General features: G+C 40.7%; 1 protein-coding gene across 1 annotated transcript in view; it reads right to left on the bottom strand.

Annotated features, from left to right (window-relative positions):
- Nucleotides 1-22,731, bottom strand: part of DNAH14 (dynein axonemal heavy chain 14) — a 357,723-nt gene that overhangs the window by 325,959 nt on the left and 9,033 nt on the right. Inside the window, exons 5-10 of the mRNA XM_035008404.1 lie at nt 22,541-22,557; nt 16,799-16,906; nt 15,864-15,946; nt 9,809-9,954; nt 9,677-9,682; nt 7,214-7,246 (exon numbers count right to left, since the gene is read on the bottom strand). Coding sequence (XP_034864295.1) covers nt 7,214-7,246; nt 9,677-9,682; nt 9,809-9,954; nt 15,864-15,946; nt 16,799-16,906; nt 22,541-22,557 — 393 coding nt within the window. The remainder of the gene's footprint in view (nt 1-7,213; nt 7,247-9,676; nt 9,683-9,808; nt 9,955-15,863; nt 15,947-16,798; nt 16,907-22,540; nt 22,558-22,731) is intronic.

Genomic DNA, 22,731 nt, shown 5'->3' with positions numbered 1-22,731 from the left:
GGTATTAATTCTTCCTTAAATGTTTGGTAGAATTCCCCTGGGAAGCCATCTGGCCCTGGGCTCTTGTTTGTTGGCAGATTTTTGATAACTGCTTCAATTTCCTTAGTGGTTATAGGTCTGTTCAGGTTTTCTATTATTTCCTGGTTCAGTTTTGGTAGTTTATACATCTCTAGAAATGCATCCATTTCTTCCAGATTATCTAATTTGCTGGCATAGAGTTGCTCATAATGTTCTTATAATTCTTTGTATTTCTTTGGTGTTGGTAGTGATCTCTCCTCTTTCATTCATGATTTTATTTATTTGGGTCATTTCTCTTTTCTTTTTGACAGGTCTGGCCAGGGGTTTATCAATCTTATTAATTCTTTCAAAGAAGCAGCTCCTAGTTTCATTGATCTATTCCACTGTTCTTTTGGTTTCTATTTCATTGATTTGTGCTCTGATTTTTATTATTTCTCTTCTCCTGCTGGGTTTAGGCTTTATTTGCCGTTCTTTCTCCAGCTCCTTTAGGTGTAGGGTTAGGTTGTGTATTTGAGACCTTTCTTGTTTCTTGAGAAAGGCTTGTATTGCTATATACTTTCCTCTGAAGACCGCCTTTGCTGCATCCCAAAGATTTTGAACATTTGTGTTTTCATTTTCATTGGTTTCCATGAATTTTTTTAATTCTTAACTTCCTGGTTGACCCATTCATTCTTTAGTAGGATGCTCTTTAGCCTCCATGTATCTGAGTTCTTTCCAACTTTCCTCTTGTCATTGAGTTCTACTTTCAAAGCATTGTGGTCCGAAAATATGCAGGGAATGATCCCAGTCCTTTGGTACCGGTTGAGACCTGATTTGTGACCTAGGATGTGATCTATTCTGGAGAATGTTGCATGGGCACTAGAGAAGAATGTGTATTCTGTTGCTTTGGGTTGGAATGTTCTGAATATATCTGTGAAGTCCATTTGGTCCAGTGTGTCATTTAAAGTCTTTATTTCCTTGTTGATCTTTTGCTTAGATGATCTGTCCATTTCAGTGAGGGGGGTGTCCCCTACTATTATTGTATTGTTGTCGATGTGTTTCTTTGCTTTTGTTATTAATTGGCTTATATAATTGGCTGCTCCCATGTTAGGGGCATAGATATTTACAATTGTTAGATCTTATGATACCTGCTCTGATTGACTTATTTCGCTCAGCATAATACCTTCCAGTTCCATCCACATCGTTGCAAATAGCAAGATTTTATTCCTTTTGATGGCTGCATAATATTCCATTGTCTATATATACCACATCTTCTTTATCCATTCATCTGTCAATGGACATCTTGGCTCTTTGCACAGTTTGGCTATTGTGGAAATTGCTGCTATAAACATTGGGGTGCACATACCCCTTCAGATCCAACAAAATCTTCTTGTTGGATAGACCCTTTAAGTAGGATATAGTGTTCTTCTTCATCTCTTATTACGGTCTTTGGTTTAAAATCTAATTTGTCTGATATAAGGATTGCCACCCCAGCTTTCTTTTGGTGTCCGTTAGCATGGTAAATGGTTTTCCACCCCTTCACTTTCAATCTGGAGGAGTCTTTGGGTTTAAAATGAGTCTCTTGCAGACAGCATATCGATGGGTCTTGTTTTGTAATCCAATCTGACAGCCTGTGTCTTTTGATTGGGGCATTTAGCCCATTTACATTCAGGGTAACTATTGAAAGATATGAATTTAGTGCCATTGTATTGCCTGTAAGGTGACTGTTACTGTATATTGTCTGTGTTCCTTTCTCGTCTATGTTATTAGGCTCTCTCTTTGCTTAGAGGACCCTTTTCAATATTTCTTGTAGGGCTGGTTTGGTGTTTGCAAATTCCTTTAGTTTTTGTTTGTCCTGGAAGCTTTTTATCTCTCTATTTTCAATGACAGCCTAGCTGGATATAGTATTCTTGGCTGCATATTTTTCTCCTTTAGTGCTCTGAATTTATCCTGCCAGTCCTTTCTGGCCTGCCAGGTCTCTGTGGATAGGTCTGTTGCCAATCTAATGTTTCTACCATTGTAGGTTACAGACCTCTTATCCCCCAGCTGCTTTCAGGATTTTCTCTTTGTCTCTGAGACTCGTAAGTTTTACTATTAGATGTCAGGGTGTTGACCTATTTTTATTGACTTTGAGGGGGGTTCTCTGTGCCTCCTGGATTTTGATGCCTGTTTCCTTCCCGAAATTAGGGAAGTTCTCTGCTATAATTTGCTCCAATACACCTTCTGCCCCCCTCTCTCTTTCTTCTTCTTCTGGGATCCCGATTATCCTAATATTGTTTCATCTTATGGTATCACTGCTCTCTCGAATTCTGCCCTTGTGATCCAGTAGTGGTTTATCTCTCTTTTTCTCAGCTTCTTGATTTTCCATCATTTGGTCTTCTATATCACTAATTCTTTCTTCTGCCTCATTTATCCTAGCAGTTAGAGCCTCCATTTTGGATTACACCTCATTAATAGCCTTTTTGATGTCGACTTGGTTAGATTTTAGTTCTTTTATTTCTCCAGAAAGGGTTTCTCTAATATCTTCCATACTTTTTTCAAGCCCAGCTAGTATCTTTAAAATCGTCATTCTGAACTATAGTTCCAACATCTTACTAATGTCCATACTGATTAGGTCCCTGGCAGTTGGTACTGCCTCTTGTACTTTTTTTTGAGGTGATTTTTTCCGCCTTGTCATTTTGTCCAGAAGATAATAGATGAATGAGAGAACAAAATGTTAACAGGGTAACAATGACCCCAGAAAAATATACACTAAACAAATTAGAAGAGACCTGAAACTGGGGAAAAGAAAGGGAAAGAAAGAAAAAGGGAAAAAGAAAAAGATTAAAAAAAAAAAAAGAATATGATCAAATATGATCAGGCTGGTGCATAGATCAGTGCCACATACTAGATTTGGGGCATATTTTGGTCTGTTAGAAGAAAGTGCCTCCCAAAATTTTAAAGAAAGAAAAACTTATATATGTACAAAAATAAGGGTAAGTACGATGAAGGGATGGAATATGACTGTAAAGATGAAAATTATAAAAGATTTTATAACAGGAATTGATAAGTTGTTGGTTGAAAAAAGGAAGAGGATTTAAAAAAAAAAAGGGAGAGACTGTGATCAGGCAGGAAATTGGAACAAAGCCATACACTAGAGATTTAGGGTGTATTTTGGTCTGTTAGAAGAAACTGTATCCCAAAATTTTAAAAAGAGAACAACTTATAAATATACATTCCAAAAATAAGGTTAACTACTATGAAGGGATAGAATATGACTCTAAAAATGAAAAATAAAAAAATTTTTTTAAAAAAAGGGATTGATAAGATGTTGGTTGAAAAACAGAAGAAGAAGAAAAAGAAAAAGAAAAAAAGAAAATTTAAAAAATTTACTTGGAAAGACTAAAGAATCATGGGAAAACAGCCATGAATTCTATGTGCTGTATTCCCCTAGTGCTGGAGTTCTGCCATTCTCATTGATCGGTAAACTTGGTCTTGTCTGGCTGTTCTTGCTGATCTTCTGGGGGAGGGGCCTGTTGCCGTGGTTCTCAGATGTCTTTGCCGGAGGCAGAATTGCCACACCCCTGCCAGGTACGGGCTAAGTCATCTGCTTGGGTTTGCTCTCGGGAGCTTTTGTTCCCTGCAAGCTTTCCGTACAGCTTTGGAGTATGAGAGTGAAATGGCGACCTCCCAATCTCCACCCCGGAGGAGCCGAGAATTCGGGCCCCACTCCTCAGTGCGCTCCCAGAGAAAAGCAGTCAATCACTCCCATCTCCCGGGTCTCTGGCCGCACTCTGTGCTCACCTGGCCTATGACCGAGCGTTTCTGTCTCTGGCACCCGACCCCGTGTGGAGTCTCCAAACCCAGCACATCCCTGAGGTATGCTCCCATGCCGCTCCTCCCGGGGGAGGAATGGGAGTCTCCCCGGATCTGCTACTTGTTGGGTCCCTGCTGGAGGAGCAGGGGCCCGACTGTGCCACAGATCATGGTTTATGGCAACCCTGAGCTGAGACCCTGCGCCTCGGCTCCGTCTCTGCAGCTGGCTTCCCTGCTCTGATACCTGGGAGCTCTGCCGCACTCAGGCACCCCCGGTCTTTCTGTGACCCCCAGGGTCCTGAGATCACACTGTCCCGTGAGGGTTCCACCCCCCACTTAGCCACTGGAGCGACGTCCCTCAGCAGAGCCGACTTCTAAAAGTTCCGATTTTGTGCTCTGTGGCTCTATCACTTGCCGGTAGCGGCTGATGGAGGCTCCCTTTCCCCGCAGTCTATCTTCCCGTATATCGCCTCGGATTCACTTCTCCGCACATCCTACCTTCCAGAAAGTGGTCGCTTTTCTTTTCAGAGAGTTGTTGCTACTCTTTTCTTCGATCTCCTGTTGAGTTTGTAGGTGTTCAGAATGGTTTGATCCCTATCTAGCTGAATTCCTGGGACCAGATGAAATTTAGGTCTCCTACTCCTCTGCCATCTTGCTCCTCCCCCTCCAGTTTTTTTTTTTTTTTTTAAGATTTTATTTGAGAGACACAGCTCACAGCGGGAGGAGTGGCATAGACAGGGAGAAGCAGGCTCCCTGCTGAACAGGGAGCCCAATGCGGGGCTTAATCCTAGGCCCCTGGGATCATGACCTGAGCCAAAGGCAGACACTTAACCAACTGAGCCACCCCAGGTGCCCTAGCCTTTGGTTGTTCAGTAGCACGTTGCTTAATCTCCATGTTTGCGAATCTTCCAGTTTTCTTTTTCTAACTTATTTCTAGGTTTTGTTTTGTTTTGTTTTTTTACCATTGTGGCAGAAAAGATACCTGGCATGATTTCAACCTGCTTAAATTTATTGAGACTTGTTTTGTGGCCTGTTGTGTGATCTATCTTGGCGAACGTCCATCCCACGAACACTTGAGAAGTTATGTGTAGTCTGCTGCTTTTGGATGAAATGTTCTACTACATCTATTAAATCCATCTGGGCTTACATGTTAACACCAATGTTTCCTTATTGTTTTGGCGGACTTTTTTGTTTTTGTCTGGATGATCTGTCCCATTGATTTAAGTGCAGTGTTAAAGTCCCCCACTATTCCTGTCTTTTTATCAATTTTAGGTCTGTTAATAATGTATGTAGGTGCCCCTATGTTGAGTTCATATTTACAAATGTTATAATCTCCTGCTCTATTGGCCCCTTTATCATCATCATTATATACTGACTCTTCGTCTCATTACAGTCAATTATGACCACAGCTTCTGGTTTCCATTTGCATGGAATCTTTTCCATCCTTTCATTTTAGTCTGTGCATGTTTGTGCAACTGAAGTGGGACTCTTGTAAGGAGCATATGGATAGGTCATTTTTTCTTAAGTCCATTTGGCCATTCTATATCTTCTGTTTGGAGAATTAGTACATTTACATTTAAAAGAATGACAACTGATTTCTGGCTGTTTTGTAATTCCTTTGTTCCTTTCTTCTCCTCTTGTCCTCTTCCTTTGTGATCTGAGGGCTTTCTAAAGTGTATTCTTACATCTCTCTATCTTTTGTGTATCTACTATTGGTTTTTGTATTGTGCTTATCATGAGGCTTACATAAAACAACTTATATTTATAACAACCTATTTAAGTCGATAGCAACTTAAGTTTGAATGCATTCTAAAATTCTACATTTTTACTCCTCCATCCCACATTTTTATGTCTTTGATGTTCACAATTTACATCTTTTTTTTTTTTTTTAAAGATTTTATTTATTTATTTGACAGAGAGAGAGACAGCGAGAGCAGGAGCACAAGCAGGGGGAGTGGGAGAGGGAGAAGCAGGCTTCCCACTGAGCAGGAAGCCCAATGTGGGACTCAATCCCAGGACCCTGGGATCATGACCTGAGCCGAAGGCAGACGCTTAACAACTGAGCCACCCAGGCACCCACAATTTACATCTTTTTATCCTCTGTATCCATTAACAAAATTTTGTGTTTGTAGTTCTTTTTACTACTTTTATCTTTTAACCTTCAAACTAGCATATAAATGATTAACCTACCCCCTCATTACAACATTATTCTCCCAGACTGTGGGTGCACCTCAGTATGCTATCTCTGCTCTGTGCCCTCGGGGACAGGGAGCCTGTAAGAAATGTTTCTTCACTTGTAACAGTTCACCAGGACTCACATGTGCAAGCCCCATGGTCACCAGAGCCAGGAGGTCAAAAGGCATCTCCTATGTGGCAGATGCAAAAATCAGGGTGCCAGACCAGTGCACACGTTCCCACCCCAGGAGATCCCAGTGACCCAGAATGAAGCAGAAGGACAGCACCAAGATGGCGCCCACTGGCCTCTGTCCCTGGACAGTACCTAGGTAGGCTCTTAGATGTGCCCCAAACAAGAAGCCTGTCCTGCAGGCTGAAGCTCCAGGACAAGCCAATAGGCCCCTTTCCCAGAGAGACTGGGGGTGTGTTTCAGTCTGCTGGGTCTGGGCTGGGCCCTGGGTGGAGCCAGTTAAGAACTCTTTCTCCACTTACTACAGAACTATGGGACCTGAGAGTATAGGCCCTCTGGCCACCAGTCAGGACATCTAGTGGTATCCCCAGGGTGGCAGCCACAAAAATCAGATGAGAGGACATGCTCCTTTCTGGGAGATACTGGGGACCTGGAGCGAGGGAGAGGGAGAGGGTAAGGATGGCTTCTGCCAGCTTCCATTTTTGGAGAACATTTCAGTAGGCACTTGGATGTATGTTAAATCAGAAGCCTGACCCTCAGAGCAAAGCTTTAACATAAGCAAATAGGCCTCTTTCACTGAACAACTGGGAATTTTTAGTCTCCCACCTGCCTGTGCACTGTGCCCTGGGGTGGCAAGCCTGCACGAGCCCTTTAAGAACTGTTTCTCAGTTCAGTGTAGCCTTGTAGGTCTCGTGGATCCAAGCCCTGGCTTTCAAAGCTAGCTGGTTTGGGGGCTCATCTCTCAGGCGCAAGTCTTAAAAGTTGAGGTGCCCAATGTAGGGGTTCCAACTCTATGCTCCTCAGGGAGCAGCTCAGGATTGTGAGTTCACTCCTGAATGTGGGCTGCTGTACCACAGGTATGGTTTACAGTGAGACTGTGTCTTGGCCTCCCCTACCCATTCTGAAGTGGCTTTTTTCTTTATTCACCCACTGTGCAGGAGTTGACCAGCTAGTTTTGGGGTGTTTTCCAGAGAAAACTGTCACATATGTGGCTGTAGATTTGATGTGTCTGTGGGAAGAGGTGAATTCAGGATCCTTTTACATCAGCAACATAACCAGGACCTACTCCTTCATTTTTGATGACATTTTCTCCTTTGGCTTCTATGATACCCCACAGCCACCCTCTTGCTCATCACTCTCTCTAGCCTGACTCTGACCATCCCCGTGTGTGCACTGCAGCCACCCTCCTTTATCCAGGCCAGAGCTGCTACAGTTCTTTGGCCCTGTCTCTGTGTCACTTCAGACACTTTCCTGAGGCCATCTCACCCATGGCTGTGCCTTAAGTTTCCACCCACATAATTACTCCAAATGCATCACCTCAGCCCTGGCTTCTCTGAGCCCCAGATACATATAGTCAACTGCTTCCCTGACATCCCCACTGGAATGGACCGAAGGTAGTTCAAATGCAACATGACCCAAACTGAACCATGATCCGTCCCCAAATCCCTTCTTCAGGGCTTCTTATCTCAGAGAGTGGCACCACTATTCATTATACCAAACCAGAAACCTAGCTATCACCTTTGACACCACCTCTCTCTCACCAACCCATTACATTGATAATCCTACCTTCAGAATATCCAAAGCCTCGTAACTGAGCTCCAGTATCAATTCCTGTTCCCTTCCAATCTATTCTTCAGTCTGCAGCCAGTGATCTCTGCAAAGCAGAAATCTGATCGTGTTAACTCTTGGTGTAAAACCTTTCTGTGGCTTTTATCTTCATGGTATAACGCCCCAAATCCCTAACAAAGCCAACAAGCTGTTGCTCGGCCTGGCCCTTGTATTCCTATCCAGCTTGTACTTCTGCTTCCTCCTTTACTGAGGAAAGTAACAGAAGGGTCAAGGTACTTCTACTTTCCACTCTGCTGGAAAGGAAGCTTTGTCAGGCCTGCAAACACTTAGCTAGAAGGCCCAGGCACTCTCTCTGTCTTAATCTGTCAGATAAAACATTCTTGCCCAATGTATGCCAAAGTTCTTAGGCTCCTTCAGAAAAGCAAACATACCATATTCAGACAGAGACTAAAGGCAACTGCAAGAAGCACCTACATGCTCTGGGTATATACTTAATAAGAAATTTTTAAAAAATGTATTGTTATTTAAAATCGTCAGGCTATAGTCTAGTCCACAGAGGGAACACTAATTTTGGCAGAACCTAAAAAACCTGAAAAGCAACAACATTTAAAGGGCAGATAAAGAAATAAAGATCCATGAAAGAGACCAAAAGAGAGCAGACAGAAAAGTAGACAGAGGGCCGACAGAGTAGTCTCCTCAGAAGTCAAGGGAAAAGGAAGGAAGGAAGTGGTCAAAAGAATAAAATGTTGTAGACTAGTCCAGTAAGAGAAAGATTATTTGATGTACAGACTAATTCTTTTTACTAGGAATTAGCCATGTGGAGGTATCTGGTGACACTGGGGAGAATGGAATGGGTGTCGGAACTCACGTGAGGAGGGAAGGAGAAGGAAGTATGTGGGGGGGAGGGGGCCTGCTCTTGTCGTGCAAAAAGGCATCACAGGCCCAACAGTGCTGCTGGGCTGTTTGGTCGAAGACAGGGAGCCTGCAGCGTGTTTATGCATGGACAGAGAAGAGCTATCAGAATGGAAGATGACCCCACATTCCTGAGGACGTGGCAAAAAAGGAGCTGCAGAAGTGAGACAAGTACCAAAATGGGGCCAGGGAGCTGCAAGTTAGAGGTTTCCCTTTGATTCCTTCTATTTTTTTTTTTTATAAAGTAGGAAGCATAATCAAGGACAGGCTTATGGTTCAACTGTGACAGTGTAAAGAGATGCAGTAATGAGAGGCAAAGCTCAATGGAGACATAAAAGGGCACCAGGCAGTGCTGAACACCCCACTGATGCTGGAGACCACGATTCAGGAAAAGAATGAACCCATGTGAGTGAGAAAGTTTTCTGCAAAAAGGCTTACCGGTATGAGGGGGAAGGCCGGGAAAACGGACAATTACACTGAGTTGCAGTTCTGCCAACCCAGGAGCAGAGGAGGGAAGTGGGAAGAGTTAGGGACACAGCTAACAGGCTGCTGGGGGGAGAAGGGGCCATGGATGGAGATCAAAGAGCAAGCTTTGTAAAAGTGAGGATAGAGAAGAGCAGGGTAAAAAAGGAAGTGTGGTTAAACAAATCGTTTTACATACTGTTAATAGTGCAGTTGGGGGAAACAAGTGGAGGGAAGGAAGACGAACAGGGGCCCGTGAAGGAGCAGTCAGGGCCCCGGCAGACAAGAGCACAGAGGAGGTCACAGCACAGCCAGAAGGCAGCAGGGCCTTCAGGGAACGCGGACCCAACTTGAGGGTCCTCATCTCACACAAACCCCAAGAAAGATGACATGCAGGCAAGAGTGAAGTCAACTCTAAGTTGCTCCAGAAATGTCAGATATTCTTGGCGGTGGCAGCGATAGCACTGTTATTTTTATGGTGAGGATTACTTAGATCACGTTCCTTTTAAGAGACAAGCTCTATATCTGAAGATCTCACCAACAGCTACGACTAACGAAATCAATAAAGTACCGAACCTCGTACTCTGAAAATAGACTAGTATTGCAATGTAGTTCACTCGTTATTCTTAAGTTAATGCTATGAAAACTTCTTTCCATCTCCATAAAAGAAAACATAAACTGGCATGCCTGGAGAGTAGTAATCTTGACAGATTTCTCCTGTTTCCTCTGACTTCAGGGGTACAGAAAGCATTCTGAATGTTTTATATTTCGAGGTTTCTTTTTCTGCTACTTTAGCTGGTTGATCCTCTGACAGTGTGACATCTTCATACTCTTGCTCTTCATATTTTTGAAGTCTAATATGACAAAGAAAGTAAGACACTATGGTTAACAAACTCTAGGACTCAAAGTTTAAATCCTTATACTGTACTTTACAATATGATATCTATCCTTTCAAGCAATTTTTGATACACTTTAAAAAGCAGATCTGAGGGCACCTGTGGGGCTCAGTCAGTTAAGTGTCTGACTCTTGATCTCAGCTCAGGTCTTGATCTCAGGGTTGTGAGTTCAAGCTCTGCCCTGGGCTCCATGCTGGATGTGGAGCCTACTTAAAAATTAAAAAAAAAAAAAAATTTTAATAAATAATAAAAAATATAAAAAGATCTGAAACATGGAGAGTCTAGTTAAATGCAAAAGAGGTCTGATATTATCATGGAAATTTTAATGCTGGAAAGGACTTAAGAATCCTCATCTAACTTAAAAGATGAAGAAATATTAACCAATTAGCAGCAGAGTGAGGTCAGAATACAGTTTTTTGAAATTCAATACTCATATATTACCCTTCTTTACAAAACCAACACCAACAACCACCCTTATCAAGACTAAAACCAAATATTTCACAATACATTAGCCAACTGCCTATTTGTAAATGTTAGAAAATCTTTTCATAAGAACAGAATCCAAAATCAGTGCCTACAGCTGACTTATGCCATAGACCATATTTTTGCAAGGTGGAGGAAATGCAGAGCTCTGTAGATCCTCACATGCTGCTCAGTGGGCAAAACTACCCATTGGTATATTAAACAAAAATATTTAGTCACATGAATAAGAAGGCAAACTTTCTCTTCAAAGACAGAACACGACTTCTTCATACTTGTTCATGGATACCTTTATTAAGTATTCTTAAACCCTTCTCCCTTGAGCATTCTGAGTCCCCTTTGGTTTATAAACACCTTGAACAGTTTCCTCTTTGTTGAAATGTCTAATCCATATCCTTTTTCTTTTTTTTATAGTGAATTGTATACCATTTTCTTAACAATGTTCAGAAGTTCTCTTCACATTTTATATCGTAATCTTTTGTCATTTTACATGTGCTAAAAACCTTTTCTGGTTTGGACTCAACTTCTCACTTTCTTGATGAAGCCTTCATAAATCTAAGTTCTTCACTTTAATATAACCTAATTTATCTATCTTTGCATCTACAATATGTGTTTATTCTTTTCTTTTTTAAAGATTTTATTTATTTATTTGACAGAGAGAGACACAGCAAGAGAGGGAACACAAGCTGGGGGAGTGGGGGAGGGAGAAGCAGGCTTCCCGCCGAGCAGGGAGCCCGATGCGGGGCTCGATCCCAGGACCCTGGGACCATGACCTGAGCTGAAGGCAGACGCTTAACAACTGAGCCACCCAGGCGCCCCTACAATCTGTGTTTATTCTTAAGAAATCTGTCCTTACTTCAATCTTGACAAAACTCTTATTTTTCCAAATAGTTTTAAAGTTTTGCCTTCCACAAGTCTTAGAGTTCATCCTTGAGTTTGGGGTATGATGTGAAGGGCAGATCCAATTCTCCCTGCTCCCACCCCATAACGGTATGCAATTGTCACCACGTATTAATGAACACCCCCATCCTTTCCTTCCCTGACCTGTAACTCCAGGTATACAATTGTATACAAGTCTGCATCACTCCAAAGTATACAAGTATCCACCTCTGGTTCTTTATTTTTATTTGTCTATCCTTGTTTTTCTATCCCACTGCTTTAATTGCTATAGTTGTCACAGCTGTAGGTTCATGCCTCCAAATTTTTTTCTTAAAGAGTGCTTACATATCCTTGGCCTTTTGCTTTTCCATATAAATTTTGTTGCATTCTCAATTAAATTTTGTTATTTTCTCCACAAAGGCCAAACACACGATTTTTCCTAGGTACTGGGTTTTTCATTACTTTTTTTTTTTTTAAAGATTTTTCTTTATTTGACAGAGAGAGATACAGCGAGAGAGGGAACACAAGCAGGGGGAGTGGAGAGGGAGAAGCAGGCCTCCCGCCGAGCAGGGAGCCCGATGCGGGGCTCAATCCCAGGACCCTGAGATCATGACCTGAGCCGAAGGCAGACGCTTAACGACTGAGCCACCCAAGCGCCCCTGGGTTTTTCATTACTATTACAAATGGTAGTTATGATTAAAATTAAGTTTTCGATCTATTGCTGTACTATAGGAACGAAATTCACTTACATACACTGATTTTAAACTAGCAGCCTTGCTAAGTTAAATTAACTTATTAATTACAAAACTGTAAATTCTTTTGTACTCTCTTACTAGACATCATATCATCTAAAAATGATTACGGTTTGTTTCTCCTTTTTCAAACCTTCCAGCTTTCATCTTTTTTTTTTTTCTTGTCTTATTGACTTAGGACCTTTAATAGGATGTCACACAGAAGTGGCAATAGCAAGTATCCTTGCCACTTTTCTCAACTTAAAAGGAACACTTTTAAGACCCGACCATTAAAAATACTTGCTTCAGGTTTTTGGTAAATGCCCTTAATCATGTAGTTTGCTAAAGGTTTTTTATCATTAAGAGATAATCCATTTTATCAAAGGCTTTTCTTCCTTTACTATATTAATGGTAATTGGTATTGATGCACTTTCTAATGTTGAACTAACCTTGCATTTTTGAGATAAGCTATTCAATTTGATCTTGGTGTATCATCCATTTTTATATGCTACTGTAACCTGTAGGTTAGTATCTTATTCAGGGTTTTCTGCTTCTAAGGTTATGAATGAAACTGACTTAGAAGATTGTATAAATGGGGGCGCTGGGTGGCGCAGTGGGTTGGGCATTGGATTCTTGGTTTAGACTCAGGTTGTGCTCTCAGGGTCATGAGACTGAGCCCCAGCTCAGGCTCCGAGTTCAGCACAGAGTCTGCTTAAGTTTCTCTCTCTCCCTCCCGTTGCCCCCGCCCAACGTGTGTGCGCAATTTAGGGACAATTTTCTCTTTTTCTGTTCTGTGGAAGCAGTTGTATAAGATTGGAATTATTCATTTCTTGAATTTGTTAGAACTCAGAAACTCAGAAACTCTGGAAATCTGCCTGAGCCTAGTATGTGTGGTCTATGGGGGAAGGGGAAGTTGGGGAGGCAATCATGATTCATAACTACAAATTCAACAATTTTAGTGGATAAAAAGGAATGAAATCTTGCCATTTGCAATGATGTGGATGGAACCAGAGAGTACTGTGCTAAGCAAAATAAGTCAGAAAACAACAAATACCGTATGATTTCACTCATGTGGAATTTAAAAAACAAATCAAATGAGCAGAGGGGAGCAAAAGAGAGAGAGAGGCAAATCAAGAAAGAGGCTCTTAACTGTAGAGAACACAGTGAGGTACCAGAGGGGTGGGGGGGGGCTGGGTGAAACAGGTGATGGGGATTAAGGAGTGCACCTGTCCCGATGAGCACTGGGTGTCTTTGGAGGTGCTGAATCACTATATTGTACACCTGAAACTACTGCAGTAACACTATGTTAACTAACTAGAATTTAAATAAAAACTTTAAAAAGTTCACCTTGCCTATTACTTATTGAGCCTATTTTGTTCATACTTTTCTTCAAACGTTGACATTTTGTTTCAGACTAATTACCATGAAATAGTTAATTTTCTCCTCTTTTTAACTGCAGACCCTTCTGTGCTGACAGAGCTCCCATCTCTCACCCCCTTGGTAGTGGTTACAGAGCCACTGCCTGGCACTGCTCCGCTCCCCCTGTAAAGCAGGGAGGCAGTACACAGAGAGAACACATGCTAAGCGGAGCTTCCTAGAGCTGTGCAATGCACAACCCTGACCGTCCACTTGTGACTTCCTTTTTCCTGCTCCGTTCTGTCAAAGATCTGCCGATTGATCGACAGAGGCTGCTTTTCCTGATTTTCTCTTTGATTTCTATTTTGTTAATTTCTGATACTGCTCATCTCCTTCCCTCGATTTTGTTTTGGTTTAGTCTGTTCAGGTTTTTCTCCTTAACTTCTTGGAATGGATTGTTACCTCATTAATTTTCCAGCCTATCTTGTTTGCTAATGTAAGCTGTAGACTATAAATTTCTCTCTGCACAGCTGAAGCGGCTACACCACACCGCCTGTAAGTGCAACAGGATTAGCCAGGCAAGTTCAACTCCTTCTTGTTTCTTGCTTTTCTAGACTCAGTTCTACATTGTTCCCTCCTGGGGCAGGGCTCTTTCAGAAAAGTGTCTGTTTTTCAGACATCATATTTCCAAATGTAGACTGGTTTTCAAGTCAACCTCTTGTAACTGATGTCTACTGTGATTAAGATCTATTGAGATGTCTTGAGAATTTGTTTAAACAAGTTTTACGGTCTGCAATGAAGTCTTGTCATTGTTCCCTATGACCCAGTAGAGAATATGAAAGCATCTTTTTACTTTTCATCTGTTGGTACCCTTTTGCTTTCTAAGATGTTTCCACACATGCATTAATCCAGTTTGACATTTAAAAAAAAGACCAAAGTGTAGCCCATTTGCATTTACTGTGATTACAGGAATTTTTGGAATTTATTTCTATCATCTTATTTTTGTCTCCTATGTATCCTCCTTCTTATCTTTACTCTCCTACTTTCTATCTCTACCTTTCCCTTTTTCCTTCTGGAGAACTTTCTCAGCTTTATCTTTCACCTATGCTCTCAATCTCCATTTCTGTTATCACATATTTAATTTCCAAAAGCTATTTTTTTCCTCCAGATGTCCCCTATTTTTTATTCTCTTAATGCTAGTTCTTCTGTCACCTGACAACCCAGGATAGGCTTGTGCTGGTTGTTACTGAACTTTTCTTCTCCCTGCATGGTCTATTGTCTCCAGGCTTCTATGATTTGAGTTTCCGTCAAGCTATAAACTTTCCTCAAACGATCATGGGTCATCTGCTCATATTTAAGAATCATCACTGAGGCAGCAATGAGACCACTCTTCATGCACTGGTGGAATCTGTCAACTGGAAGATTTCACTGTGGTATATCTGAGGCTTGGTTGAGGTTTTCCCAAGTGGCCTTATCTTTCCTGTTGGCTGGCCAGATTCCCAGAGAATAATATGCTTCGATTCTGGCTGTGAGCTTCCTCAAAGTCCAGCACAGGAAGAATACTAAGGTTCCCTATGACTTGGGTACAGTAATGTACTCTCAGCTGTGTTTGGTGTCCTCCCATTCTGGATGTCTTCTGTTGGAACGAAGGAAGAAACATTCTCCTGGCTGAGTGAGGTTAAGGAAGGGGATCTGCGTTCTGTTTCTTCTACAAACTGTCAGGTTACTGCTTTCACTGCCACTGCCACTTCGAGAGGATCCTTAGAGGTAGGAGGTCAAGTGGCAGCAGGGATGAAGCTGCTGCTTCCGGGCTTCACCCTTCCACCTTCAGTTTGCACTGCCAGCTCTGCAAAATCAGTAATTACTTATCCTTCTGTTCCCAAGCTTCCAAAACGACAGGCGCAGCTCCCATGTGTTTGTCTCCTCTTTCCTTCTCTTGAGGGTTTACTCCTTTTTGATCACTTGGTGGCATTTCAGGAAGGAAAGCAGTAAGAGCATGAGTTCAACCCATCAGGTTTAAATAGAAGTCTGTTTCTTCAAGTACTTCCTCACTCCATCATTTTCTTCCTGAGTGGATGCTGATCCACTGACAGGAATGTGAAAAAGGAAGCACATAAATCTCCCCAACCTCTTCTCCGTCTGCTTACACCTAATCACCTTCGGCCTTCCCAGGGTTTTTCAGCTGTTGGTTAACTTCTCATTTCCAGCAACTCCTGTCTCATGTTTTTGGCATATCCAAGACTGGTCTGGGAAGAAGCTGGTGTTAATCTGCCCTTCTTGTCAGGAACCCCTCCCTAAGGTTTGCTAAACTCCGGCACCCTCATCCATTCCTCACATGACACTGTACATTCTTCATTGTCAGAATGGCTTACCACTAGTCATATATTGTTGAAATTTTAATTTTATTGTATCTTATTTTACCTTGCTTTTGTGTTGCTTTTCTCCTTGTCCATGTCTGGATTTACTGTTGTCAAATCAATGGGTATATTTTCAATTATTTTTTTCTAAACAGAACTATGAAGTAACAGCCTGTAAAAAAAAATACGTTCATGTTACCTTTTAAACATAAAAGATGCTTTCACAGCTATGACTATTGGTTTCAAAACGGCATATATGGTTCTGAACTTCCCACTAGGCTTAATTGAATATCTCCATTACCTTCAAATGTTTCCTCCATATAGTGTGCTTACCAGACCCTTCACTATGCTAGTTATCCTTCTCAGGGCAGCCTCCATATTGTCTACCTTCCTCTCTAACGCAAGGTTTTCTTTCTTACATTGATGCGTTTATGTACATGAAATTCTAATTTACCTTAAATTCCATCCTGAAGATAATGCTAAGTTTTAAGATCCTCTCCTCGGGGAAAATCATCAGAAAGAACATAGGGAAGTCAACAGAACTGGTGGCCTAAGCTGTTAAATTTGTTTCACCATTCACTAAGTTCTAAAAGGCCATATCCACATACTACTAGCACTCTTTAGACAGAACAGAACAAAAGGGAGTGGGTTTTGAAATATGAAAAAGAAGCATTCTCTTTCTGATTACTGAGGGAAATCTAACAAGGTCCAGAAAGCCTCCAAATAAAGAAAATGTGCTGCACAGGCATGGAAGGGGTAGAAAAAGCTTTAATTGTCAAGTGAATAAGCATCAGACAAATCAAGTATGACAGACTGAAATAGGCCAGAGGCAAGAGGAGTTCTTCCTGGAATAGGAATGATAGAAATTTCCACATCAAAAATGAAGCCAACAACACTATCAGTGCAGGACTGGTCTATCAGGTGATGAGACTCAGGGTGTAGAAAGGGTCCCGATCAGACCCAAAGACTGCCAAGAATGGCCACAGAAGGATCACTTACTGCAGCCAGGAACTGAAGGCTACAACTCTGGGGCCTACGCTTGAGACAAGGTTCAGATCCAAGAGACATTCCCACTACATTCAAAAGCATCCCTGAATCAAACACATTCTGGATTTACAACAGAGTAGAGGTCAGAAGAATTCTTCTGAAAAAAGGCCAAAGAGTAAATACTTTAGGTTTGTGGACCAGAGGGCAAAAATCAAAGATATTACACATTATTCATACAGCGAGAGAAAACAAATTTCCACAAATGTTTTATTGATGAAATTCAATATGACAATAGTTGAATACAATTTTTAAAAATACTCCTATATATTAATGAAGAACACAGAATTCTTTTGAGAAGGGTAACATGTTACATACTGGGATTCAATGTGTTATTTATCATCAAATTGCTTGCCATTATTCCTTTATAAAAACCATTCTTAGCTTGCAGACCTACAAAAACAGGTGGCAGACCAGATTTGACCAATGGGCCATCATATGCCAGCCCCTACAAGAGAGTATATGTTAACTGCAACATCTACTTTAACTTTGGAGTAGCTTGTATTTCCATGCTATCATCATCACTACCAAACATCCAAAAAAAAAAAAGAGAGAGAGAAAAGTTGTTTGCTCTCACTATTAATCAAACGGTATAAAAAATCAAATGAGTTATTCTTTTTTCCTATCAGACAAGTGAAAAAATCAAGTTAACCTCACACTTCTTCACAGCAACATACAAATGCCAGAACATTTCCTCAGGAGAAAAGAGTGGCTTAGGAAGTTTACACAGAGCCAAGTTTTCATGTAAGTATGAAGCTAACAAATATTTTCACACATGCAAAATTCAGTAAAGAGATCATCCATGAACCCTTCTTGTAAAATGTACGTGATAATAAATTCTACCCTCACGTGATGAAGGCAAAATATGGTAATAAAGAAAATAACAGGAAGAGCATTAAATTCATTTAAGCACAGAAGTAGGTCAAAACAACTATAGAGCTTCTGATACAAAGCAGTACTTTGGTAGTATAGAAATAACACTGTAAGTACTAATCAAGAGAGAAGAGGAGGTAAGTGGAATATACAGAACATAAGCGCTCTTCATCTTTCAGATACACAGAGATCAATAGATACTACTTAAATGTGATAAATAAAATAAGAGAAATTTAACTATATTATTTAAAAGTATAAAGGTACCCATAAAAAGAACTACAATTATAACATATGGAATAAACATTAGGGGGTATGAGGTATCAGATAAAAAGTAAATGCATTAATTATGTTCTAATTTCTTCATTTCACAATGTAGAGCCAACAGATGCTAAAGTGCATAGATCACAAAACAAAGGTTGAAATATATATGATGTTATAAGTCTAGAAGAACTAAAATGATGCATGAACCTTCCCAAATATCAGAAGCAAAACATAACTATGTATTTACACAAAACAGGGATTTAAAACATCAAAAAAATAAAGGACAGCTGTGTTTGACTTTAGTAGGTTGCCTACATAAAATTCATTCCCTCCTTCCCTTTCCCAAACAGTATTCTGATTTTTATTCAGGTAGATCTGAACAAATTGTCAAAAAAGGGATAGAGATGAAAAAAATGAAAGGACAAGTTAAATAGTAGACAGGAGAGAATGATAAATCTGACATTAATACACATCAGAAGTCTGGAAGAAGAGAGAAAATGGGGAAAATAATGACTGAGTTTTCTGAACACCAACCTACAGTTCCACAGAGTCCCGCCAATTCCAGGCAGGATGAACATACAAGTGTACCCAAGCACGTGTACACACACACACCCCTCCAACACAGTGGAACTGTAGAATGCCAAAGGCAAAGAGGAGATCATAACAGTAGCCAGCGACAGGTTAAAGTGAAACACAGACTAAGTATGGGCTTCTTGATAACGTGAGCATGCACACACATGCACACACACATGCACACACGCAAACTAAAACAGTGATATAACCTCTCCAATGTGCTATGGAAAAATAACTGTCAACTTAGAAGTCTATACGTGGCAAAAATGTTTTTCAAAGATGAAGGCAAAATAAAGACATTTCAGGCAAATAAAATCAACTGACATACATAAAATGTACTGTAAAGGACTTCAAAAAGAAGGACTATGATCCTGAGATGACAGGTCTAAGATGTAAGAAATTATCTGCAGAAGTAATGAATATGTGTAAAGCTAAATAAACACTAACTGCATAAAAGAGTAATTACTTTTTGTGGGATTAAAAGTGAGAAGGCACTATAGTACACGACAAACAACAGCACAGAGGTCAGGAGGAAGATTTTTGATTTTTCTGGAGGAAGATGGAAAATAATTAAATTTACACTTTGGTAAGTTTAGCATACATCTTAAAACTTCTATGGTAACCACAAAATAAGGTAGCAGAAATAAACCAAAACATATTAATAATTAGTCAATACAAATGCACCAAATTTTCTAAAAAGACAAAGACAGAAAAACGGGGGGAGGGGAAATCCAGTTATATCTTATTTAAAAGACAAATCTGTAAAACCAAAGGATACAAAAAGAATGCAAGAAAAGGATAGTAAAAAGATAGATCAGGCAACTATTAGGCAAAATAAAGATATTATAGCTATATTTCTATCACAAAAGTAGATATCAAGGTAGAAAGAGTCACTAGACATAAAGAAGTTCACTACATAATGATTAAGGTTCATTTCACCAGGAAAATAAGACAGTTCTGAACTTCGACCTAACAACATAACTTCAAAATATGTAGTACAAATATGTAACACAAAATACATAATTCAAAAACTGGCAGAACCATAAGGAGAAACAAATAAATATAGTAGATAATAGACCATCGTAACAAATTCATTTCAGTTAATCAGGCCAACCCCCTCTGTCACCAAAACGAAACACAAACAAAACCAGTATACAGACTTTAATAATCTAATTTTAAAGCCTGACTTAACAAATACACTATGTACAACTCGAGAAGTGGAGAATGCATGTATTTTATTGTGCACATGGCACAGTTTCAAAATTAACCACCTACTGGGTCATAACGTAAGTCCCAACAAATTTCAAACACTTTATCATCATATAATCCAAATTCAATGACCACATTGTGATCAGATTAGAAATAAGGCGATAAAGAGTGAAATCCCATAAATCTGGAAATGAAGAAACACCTGTCGAAATAACTCATGGTTCAAAGAATGATAATGAAAACTGCAAAATATTAAGAGCTAAATGCTAAGATATTAAATTTTAAAACTTGTGAGATGCATCTCAAGAGGTACTTACAGGTAAATAAAAGCCTTAAACACTTACACCAGAAGAAAGGAAAGACTATCGAAAGAAGTTAGAAAAAGCAAAACTTTATAAATCCTAAGAAAGTAAAAAGAAAAAAACGAAGATGAGAGCAGGCCTCTGGACATCAACAAGGTCATGGGAGTAGGAGATACCACTCGTTCCCCCCCCCCCCATAAAAAAGGACAAAGAGACAGCTACCCATGAACAAAAATAAGCCTGGGAGAGCTCAAGAGTCCAATTAAGAACTACAGCAATGCAGTGGGAGAAAAAGAGAATAACTCTACAGAAAGGATCCCTGGGGAGACTGGCTGAGCTCAGAGGCTGGCCAAGAACAAAGAAGGTGGGCTGTCTGTATCAGTCACACGGGAGCTGCCATCCAGTCCCCAGTGGCATGTTCTGCAGAGGACCCTGGTAGCCTTTGCCACTAAGGATCTCAGCAGCTCCTACAACAGCGCAGACTCCACACAACGCTCCTGGTGGAGGATCCTCTAGTGTCTGTTGTGTGGACCCCACCATGCTGCTCCACAGAGAACACCAGAAGCATCAGCTACCAAGATCACCAACAGGCACCACTGCCATGGAACACCAGAGAGGGAGACTCTGCTGCCCCAGGACCAGCACAGCCACACCCCGAGCCCTACACATGCCTTGGTTCCACACGTGTGCACACTTGAGACTCCGTCTTCTGGGCTGCTCTGTACAGGCCCATGCTCCAAACCCTAGCCCCATGGCTGCTCTGCAGGCATCTCCGTGGCAGGCCCTGGAGCCACCGCTGCTGGGGGGTAACCAGCCACGAAGACCCAGAGCTTCTGGTACCCCAGAAATGCCCAGACACCAGACACCAGTATCACCACCACTACGAGGGCCCTCAGCCCTGTGCCAAGAGGGATCTCCTGAACCATAACACCCTGCACAGGGGGAAAAAGGACCAGGAATTCTCTAGCACACTTCACTAGCAAAGACCTTAATAGTCCCCACTGCCACTGTGAACACTTGCAGCCGTGCCCACTGAGAACCCCTAAAATCTACACCAACACTGACCTCACTGAAAAAGCTACAGGGAAACTATGTTGTAGGGTCCTCCCTAGAGCCAGAACTGCCACACCCCACCAAGCGGGTGCCTTTGCACCCACCCACAGGTGGTCTGGAACCACCAAAACCAGTCCCTAATTCTGGAAGAGATGACCGCTCAATGAAATTATTGGACATCAACATAAAGCTACCACAATTAAGGAAACATGACACCACCAAAGGAATACAGTAATTTTCCACTCACAGGCCTCAAAAAATGGGAGACGTATGAATTGCTGGACAAAGAATTCAAAATAATTGTTTTAAGGAAGCTCAGTGAGCTACAAGAGAACACAGACAAACAAAATCAGAAAAATACAAGAACAAACTAAAAGGTCAACAAGAGAAAGAAATCATAAAAAGGAACCAAACCAATTCTGTAGCTGAAGAATACAATTAATGAAAAGAAAACGCAGTAGCATCAACAGCAAACTTGATCAGGCTGAAGGAAAAAAAAATCTGTGAACTCAAAGACAGATCATTTGAAATTATCCAATCAGAGAAAAAGGAAGAAGAATGGAAAAGATTAAAGAAAGCCTATGCAAATTGTGAGATACTATCAAGTAAAACGATATTAGGATATGAGAGTTCCAGAAAGAGAAGAGAGAGAGGAGCAAAAAGCTTTTTTAAATAATGGCTGAAAATCTCCCATATATGGGGAGGGTGAAAGGTGGGACATCCAGGTGCATGAAGCTAGTAAGTCCCCATACAGATTCAACACAAAGAGGACTTCACTAAGATACACTGTATTAAAACTGTCAAAAATCGAAGACAGAGAATTTTGAAAGCAGCAGAAGAAAAGAAACTCAACTTGTAAAAGGGAACTCCCATAAGGCAATCAGGGGTTTCTCAAACAAACCTTGCAGACCAGGAGAGAGTGGGATGATATATTCAAAATACTGGAAGAAAAAAAAAACTGCCAATGAAGAATTATTTTACCCAGAAAAGCTGTCCTTTAGAAATCAAGGAGAGATAAAGACTTTCTCAAACAAAAGCTGAAGGAGTTCATCTCCATTAGACCTGCCTTACAAGAAATGCTAAAGGGAACTCTTCAGGCTGAAATGCAAGGTTGCTAATTAGTAATACGAAAACATACGGAAGTATAAAACTTACCAGTAAAAGAATATAGACAAATTCAGAATAATACCATAATAGCATTATACAAATCACTTAACTCTAGTACAATGATTAAAAGATACAAGTATTAAAAATAACTAGAGCTAAAATAATTTATTAATGTATACATAATATAAAAAGATGCAAACTGTGACATCAAAACCATAAAATGTATGGTGGGGGGGAGAAGAAAAAAGTATTTTGTATACAATCAAAGTTAAGTTGTTTCCAGCTTAAAACAGACTATCATTACTAGAAGTAGTTTTACATAAGCCTTTTGGTAACCTATAGTAGACGCATAAAGGGTAAAAGAAAAGAATCAAAGCATACCACTCTGGGAAATCATCAAACCACAAAGGAAAATGGCAAAGGAGGTAGCAAGTAACAAAGGAACTATAAAATAGCCAGAAGGGGCACCTGGGTGGCTCAGTCAGTTAAGCGTCTGCCTTCAGCTCAGGT

The sequence above is a fragment of the Mirounga leonina genome, unplaced genomic scaffold (genome assembly GCF_011800145.1).
Source record: "Mirounga leonina isolate KUSES-001 unplaced genomic scaffold, KU_Mleo_1.0 Mir_152, whole genome shotgun sequence".
Taxonomy (NCBI): domain Eukaryota; kingdom Metazoa; phylum Chordata; class Mammalia; order Carnivora; family Phocidae; genus Mirounga; species Mirounga leonina.
This window is presented reverse-complemented; position numbering and strand designations above follow the sequence as displayed.